General features: G+C 67.5%; 1 protein-coding gene across 1 annotated transcript in view; it reads right to left on the bottom strand.

Annotated features, from left to right (window-relative positions):
• ADAMTS7 (ADAM metallopeptidase with thrombospondin type 1 motif 7) overlaps positions 1–7,488 on the bottom strand; it is a 49,052-nt gene that overhangs the window by 10,625 nt on the left and 30,939 nt on the right. Inside the window, 9 exon segments of the mRNA XM_049614183.1 lie at positions 485–611; positions 2,547–2,688; positions 3,223–3,467; positions 4,493–4,613; positions 5,396–5,529; positions 5,671–5,840; positions 5,926–6,071; positions 6,378–6,470; positions 7,256–7,400. Coding sequence (XP_049470140.1) covers positions 485–611; positions 2,547–2,688; positions 3,223–3,467; positions 4,493–4,613; positions 5,396–5,529; positions 5,671–5,840; positions 5,926–6,071; positions 6,378–6,470; positions 7,256–7,400 — 1,323 coding nt within the window.

The raw sequence follows: 7,488 nt of genomic DNA, 5'->3' as shown, positions 1-7,488 counted from the left end.
GGGTCAGGACGCAGGAGACAATCTCCCAGGCACTCGGGGTACAGGCGGGTCGGGTCAGGGCCCAGGGGACAATCTCCCAGGCACTCAAGGTGCAGGTGGGTCAGGACGCAGGGGACAATCTCCCAGGCACTCGGGGTGCAGGCGGGTCGGGTCAGGGCCCAGGGGACAATCTCCCAGGCACTTAGGGTGCAGGTGGGTCAGGACGCAGGGGACAATCTCCCAGGCACTCGGGGTGCAGGCAGGTCAGGTCAGGGCCCAGGGGACAATCTCCCAGAGCTGCAAGCCCCGAAGCCCAGTGACAGGACCTCCCCGGGGGGCTGGGCAAGACCCAAACCCTAGTGACCAGGGACATCCTAGGCCAGCTGCTCCAGGCTGGGGTGGTGGTGGCCACGACCTGGGCCTTTAGCCCCACTCCCTTAGCCCCTCCCGTGGGCCCAGGATGTGGGGTGTGTGGCAGGGCCAGGAGCGGTCAGGGCGGGCTCACCGGGCAGGGCACGGCTCCTCGCTGCACTGCCTCTGGCGGTCATCAGGCCGGACCAGGGGGTCACAGTGTCTCTCGTCCACGGGCCCCACCTGTCGCTCGGCACAGTGCACAGTCTGCCTCTGCACGCCTGGGGGGCCGCGGGGGCTCAGCCTGGGCCCGGCACCCAGGGTGCCCCCTGCCCGGGCTGCCCCGCACCCAGAGACAAGGCCACACCCGCTCCTCTAGAACCCTCCCAGAACGAGGCCTCCGCCTCCACCCCTAGACAGGGACCAGAGCGTGGAGGTCCGTGGCGTTGAGGGCCCAGCCCCTCGGCATCCTAGCTGGGAGGCTTGGGCGGCTCACCTGGCCTCTCTGCACCTCCGTGTATTTATCTGTAAGTGGGAGGAACAGTAACACCTGCCTCGAAGCCAGGGTGTGAGGACAACACGTGGTCGTGCGAACCCAGCCTCCCCTCCCAGCGGGGTCAGCGCTCGGAAAAGGCAGAGCGAGGCCACTCGCCAGACCCCCGAACAGACACTCCTCTCCAGCCCGCCTTTGTCACTGTTTCTGTCCCCCAGCCACCACCTGCCTCTGGGCCTTTGCACGACCGCGCTCCTCCCCTTGGACGCGTACCCCACGCTGTCTCCGGTGGCAGGACCGTCCAGCAGGCCCTGCCTTCCCCTGCTTCCCTCACAGGCCAGAAGACCAGGTCTCCTTGGCCTAAGCCTTCCGTCCTGTCCACTCCTCCCCCCCTAACAGAATTCTGGTTCTCTGCGAGGGCCTGCTGAGAACACTCCCCACGGGAGTTCCCATGCGCAAGGGAAGGACACAGGAGAAAAGGACACGAGTCCCTCCCCTGGGGGTCAGCCCCTCGCCCCTTCCTTCTTCCTGCCTGGACCCCAAGAAGGGGGAGGGCGGGCTACCTTGACACACGTGAGGGGAACACTCAGATGGGGAGAGGGGTCCTGGGTCCCTAAGGCCACCCCGAGCCACCTGCACTGGTGCTCCAGCTGGCACCCCACGACCTGTAGCGCCACACGCCCCTCAGCCGCCCACCTGTGAAGCGGCCGTCCGCTGACCCCCAGGGCCCGGTCTAACGGGTTTGCGGTCATGTTTGTAAACGTAAAGACGCTCTATGGGACGGGATACTTTTTAACAGCTTTTGAAAATTTCTGCCAGGTTTCCGTGTGTCGGTTTCCACTTTATCACCACACGAGGTTGTTAAGGAATGTTTGAGGGGTGCCTGGGTGGCTGAGTCGATGAAGTGTCCAAGTTTTTATTCGCCTCAGGTCGTGATCTCGTGGTTCATGGGTTTGAGCCCCGAGTCAGGCTCTGTGCTGACAGCGCGGACCCTGCTTGGGATTCTCCCTCTCCCCCCACCCCCTCTCTGTCCCTCTCTGACTCGCGCTGTCTCTCAAAATAAAAAACTAAAAACTAAAAAGGAACGAGCAGACATCTGTCCCAGACTCCTGATGCTGAGATCCCTGGACACTGAGGGGCACTGGGGGTGACGAGCCCCGGGGAACAGGGAGTCAGCGACACTTTTACACGTCTCATACAGTTGGAAGAAATGAGTGCGTGTGGGGAACAGGCCACTGGGCCCAGAGGCTCAGAGCGGGGGTGGGGACACGCTGGTGGTCCTGGCTCCCTCCTCCCCACCTCTCCTCCTCCTCCCCATCCCCCCTGCGAAGCCCCTCCTGGGGCAGCAGCCAGGGAGCACCAGGCTCTGGGCCGCCCCGGAAGGAGCCGCAAAGCCCATCTGCAGCAGGAGGTGGAGGAAAGAGCCCACGGAAGGCTGCGAGGACGAGGGTCCGGTGTCCGGCGTGGGACAGAAGCGCCGGTGAGGGGCCTGCTGAGCAGTGAGAACGAAGGACGGGCAGCCGGCGCGTCTCTGGGGACAGAGTGCCAGCAGCTGAGACACACCGGGCGCTCAGCACGTGTCCGGTCCTGTGCCGGCCTCTCCCCTGAAGGACCCAGGGGCAGGGCTGCCGGCGGCCCCGCTCTGGACACGGGGGCCCAAGAGCCGCACGTAAGCAGCCAGCCGGAGGCTGAAGCCGGGCACCGCGCCCACCCCTTTCCTCACCTGTGCCACAGGTGACCGTGCACTGGCTCCAGGGCCCGTAGCTCCAGGAAAACTCGGGCGGCTGGCCGTGGCCGTGGCCATCCTCCTCCCTGTGGATGGTGTACTCGTATCGCACCCCGGGGTTGCTCTCCTGGAAGAGCAGCTAAGGCGGGTGGGCAAGGGGCCCCGTGAGCACGAGGCGTCCCCACCGCCCACCCAGGGCCCCACGAGCACGAGGCTTCCCCACCGCCCACCCAGGGCCATGAGCACGAGGCTTCCCCACCGCCCACCCAGGGCCCCACAAGCACGAGGCGTCCCCACCACCCACCCAGGGCCATGAGCACGAGGCGTCCCCACTGCCCACCCGGGGCCCCACGAGCGTGAGGCGTCCCCACCACCCACCTGGGGCCACGAGCACGAGGCGTCCCCACCACCCACCCAGGGCCATGAGCACGAGGCATCCCCACGAGCATGAGGTGGCCCCACGAGCACGAGGCGTCCTGCCACCTGCCCAGAGTGATCACTGGAAGGGACCCAGCCCCAGCCACCTCTGGGACCTGGGGCTACACCGTGGGGCTGTCCTAGAGACGGGGGAAGGGAGGCAGAGGCCCAGGGCCCTGTCTCACCGTGGGGCAGGGGGTGCTGGACCCCCGGGGCCCAACTCTGCCCCCCACCCTGGGCCTCAGGAGGCAGGCACCTGGATCCAGACGGGCTCGTCGGTGGGGCCGGGGGCCGTGAGGTTCTCCCAGTTGCCTGTGCGCGCGTACGTGAAGGTGGTGCCCGCCACCAGGTAGTCCCCGCCCCACTGGATGGTCCAGCCCCCGTTGAGGAAGTACTTGTGAGGGTCCTCGCTCCGCAGGGCCAGGAAGTTGGCGGCCTCAGCCACCTCCTCGATGCGGATCTCGCGGGCGCCAGCCGGGATCAGCCCCACGTCCACGTACCCTGTTGGCCAGGGGGTGTCGCTAAGAGGCTGACCGTCCCCTTCCCTCGCCCCCCTTCCCGCTCCACCCGGCCTGCTGACGGCAAAGGTCCCACCACCAGCCCAGGGCCCAAGCTCCTCCAGAAGGCAGAGGGTCCCATGTGTCCTAGGTCACCTAAACCTAAAGGGGACCCTCAAATCCTGCCCCCATGACCCATGCCCCTTCACGCCTCTCCTGGATGCCTAGGCTGGCTGGGCCCTTCCCGGGGACACCCTCCGTGCTGCCCACACAGCCCGTTCCCGTTCCTTCACTGACTCCATGCGCTTTACCCGGTGACGCAGGGGCTGCCGTCACCCCCATCTGACCGGTGAGGAAACTGAGGCCCAGACAGATTAAGTAACATGCCCGAGGGTCCTGCTGGGGTATGAATGGGGCTCCAGGGTCCGAGCGTCCTGGCCCAGCGCCCGAGGCCCCGCTCCTTATGGGTGCCTGCACAGAGATGCACCCAGGCCTCGGGGACACAGCTCTTTCCTGCGTGAAATGCTCCTCCCATCTCACCTGGGTCTTTCATGCACCAGCTAAACTCCCCCCTCCTCCAGGAAGTCTCCCCTCACCTCCCCGGGTCAGGACCTCCTTCCTCACAGCCTGCTGGGTCCCCCACAACTGCACCTGCCACACTGAAAGCTTTCGTCACCTGTCGCTGTGAGCTCCTCACCTTCAAGCCCCCCTCACCCAGCACACGCAGCCGGCACTCACACGGCTGAGGGGGTGGAGTTGGGGGGGGGGGGCGGCTCTCTGAAGCCTCACAAGAAGGCGGTAGCCTCTGAAGGGGCTGGCGCCACCCATAAGCCTCATCAGCCAACCCGGGGTCCCCGGGGCAGGAGGACTCCCCTGAGTACACGTCTCTGTGTCTGGGCCAAGGTGCCCGACGCCCGAGAGGACCCAGCGGGGTGGTCTCCCTGCCTCCGGTCTCTAGCCCGGGCGGGACCCCAGGGATCAGGCAGGGCTGCCGAGTTAGGAGGACCCCCCCACCCACCCACCGCGTACCCAGGCCCTCAGACTCCTCGAAGGTCCCGCTCACGGTGTGGCAGGTGGAGCCGTTGCCGTGGCACACGCCACAACGGTCCTCGACAGCACCCGAGTCAATCTCGAAGTCACAGCCCACGTTCTGGAACACACGGGAGGGAGACCCCAGTGCCTGGCCACCAGCTGGCAGCCCTCCCTGGCCCCTGCCGTCAGGGTCCGCCGGGGTGGGAGCAGGCCCCCGCTCCGCCTGTCCCCGGGTGTGACACAGGGGGATCCACGCGTGCAGTGAGGCCATGCTGAGGGGTCACGAGGTACGGGGGGGGAGGGCCTTTCACAAAGAGCTACAGCAGGCGGGGCACTGGCACCCCAGGGGCTCCCCCAGCGTGGACGAAAGTTTCCCGGAAACGAATCTGTATCAGAGGCCCCGGGCAAGAGCGTCCCTGCCACTCTGGGCCCCAGTGCTTCAGGTGGGGAACGGTGGCTGGGACACGGGTGGGGAAGAGGCCGGGGCTGACGCCAGAAACGAGCATACACGCTGCCGGCGTTACTGACGCTCATCTGCCAGGTTCGGGGCCCTGCATGTCCCTGCAGTGACGTCACCGAACCTGGTGACAGGGGTGCAGAACCGGCCACTTTCTCTCTCAGAGGACACCACTGCCCGGGGTCATTCGGCCAGCAGGAGGCTGACCCGGGCTCTGGCTTCCCGGCAGGGGCTGTGCAGGTGCGGGCCGAGCTTCAGAGGCTCAGACAGCAGGCAGGGAGGAGGGGAGGAGGGCCACGGTGCAGGGGCTGGGGGTACAAGGTCCGCCTGTGAGGGGCTCCAGTGCTGGTGGGGGCGGTGGCCTTTGCTGACGGGGGCCAGAGGGGGACCAGGAGGGAACCCGGGGCAGCTGCCGTGGGAGACGCCCCTCCCGTCGGGCATACCTTGCAGATGCCATTGATGCAGAGGTCGTGGCCGGGCCGGCCCTGGTGGCAGGGGGTGCCATCCACCACAGCGTCCCTGAGCTTCTCAGCAAAGTACTCGCTCAAAGGCCGGCAGTGCAGCTCACAGGGGCTGGCTGGGGGCCCAAGGGGAGAGCCGTGAGCGACAGCCGGGACGGGCGTCGCACTGTGTGTCAGGGACGGGCTGGAGGCTCCGGGGACGGCACGGCCCCCCTGGGGTGGGGTCCCGGCCCCTCCCCGAGGGCGGCAGGACTCACCGTCGTTGAGCACCGGCACCCAGGTGTGTAGCTGGCCCTTGTAGAGCATGGCGTCGAAGTGGCTGCACTGGATGTGGCGGAACGAGGGGCGGCCGGGGGGGCAGGCCTGCAGGTTGCACAGACGGAAGCGCTTCCGCTCGCCCACACAGTACTTGCCCTTGTACTTGGGCCTGTTGGGGGCGGGGGGGAGGCAGAGTGAGCGCACGGTGAGCGCGGTGCCACCGCGTCCCCGGGTGGCCCCGGCCCCACACTCACACAGGCTGCGTGCACCGCCGTTCGGCACTCTGCACGCCCACACCACAGCTCCGCGAGCAGACGGACCAGGCGCTCCAGCCCGACCAGCCGCCGTCCACAGCCTCAGGCCGGAAGCCGACAGGAACACACTCCCCGTTCAGACACCACTACCGAGACAGCCGACCAGGTGGAGACGCGCACCCAGGCCAGTCGGCCATCCCCACCCTGGTGACACTGTGGCAGCTGGGGGGCCGGGGCAGGCAGAGGACAAGACCTCTCAGGAGAGAGGAGGTTCCTCCCAGTGGTGGAGGCGCACAGGAACGACAGAGCCCAGGTGCCGACTTCCTGGTCCAGCGCACAGGCGGGACAGGGCAGAGAGGCTGGGCTCCGAGAGCCTGAGCCAAGGCTGCCTGCAGAGCAGAGGCATGCTGGGAGCCCCACCCCCCCCCCCCCCACCTGACACTGCCCCCTACCTTGCTCTCCCCACACCTGGTGCCGTCCACAGCTGCATCCAGCTTGGAGTGACAGGTGGTCCCCACGGAGCACCAGAGCGTGTGGCACACATTCTGCAGGGAGGTCACAGGCCATGCCCTAACCCCTCCCTGCTGCCTCCACCCGCCCACCCCTCACCACCCTGCGTGGGGCTGGCACGGGGTGGGGGTCTGCAAATGGGATTCCCAGAGGGCCCTTCCCATCTTCTCCCAAACAAGAGGCACTGGGGGCACCCGGCACTGGGGCTTGTTCAGAACGGCCTCCAGCCCCGCCCCCTCCCCAGCCTCCCGCCCACCTCTCCAAGCCCTGCCCATACATCTCCCAGCCCCGCCTACTCCCCCGCCCAGCCTCCCGCCCACAGCTCTCGCAGCCCCGCCCACACCCCTCCCATCTCCACCCCCTCCCCGCCCTTACCTCTCCCAGCCCCGCCTACTCCCCCTCCCAGCCTCCCGCCCACACCTCACAGCCCCACCCACACCTCTCCCAGCTCCACCCCCTACCCACACTTACCTCTCCCAGCCCCGCCCACTCCCTTAGAAAGACCCTCACCGCCACCAAACCCGGGGTCTCTAACAAGGCTACGGAGGCCTTCACTTCGGGCAGGTCTCCCCCAGGGAGGGGGGGGTCTCCCCCAGGGTTTTATTTTGCCTCTTCTAACCCAGCCCTGGGAGGTGACGGTCTCGCCCATAGCCGCAGTTGGCAAATGGTCCACCCAGAATTCAGAGCTGGGTGTGTAGCCCCCCAGCCCGAGGCGGATCCCACAGGCCGAGTCCCCCAGCATCACGTGTGGGGTGTGGGCCGAGCGCAGGCGCTGCAGGCTGCGGAGGGTAGCCCCGCCCCCACCTGTGCCCACACTCACGTCCATGTCCTCACAGAAGGCCGAATAGGCCCCATACTGGAGGCGGCACTGGTGGCCCACGTCGTAGAGGACCCCGGGCGGCACCGAGGGGAAGTCGATGACATCCTTGGTGGGAGCATCGTCCAAGCACAGGCCCCACCCCCGGCTGCAGAGATGGGACAGGGGACAGGGCAAGGGGGACAGCCTGAGAGACCCATCAGGGAGGCCTCGGAGGGGCGGGGCGGGGCGGGGCG

The sequence above is a fragment of the Panthera uncia genome (assembly GCF_023721935.1).
Source record: "Panthera uncia isolate 11264 chromosome B3 unlocalized genomic scaffold, Puncia_PCG_1.0 HiC_scaffold_2, whole genome shotgun sequence".
In the NCBI taxonomy this organism is placed as follows: Eukaryota; Metazoa; Chordata; class Mammalia; order Carnivora; family Felidae; genus Panthera; species Panthera uncia.
This window is presented reverse-complemented; position numbering and strand designations above follow the sequence as displayed.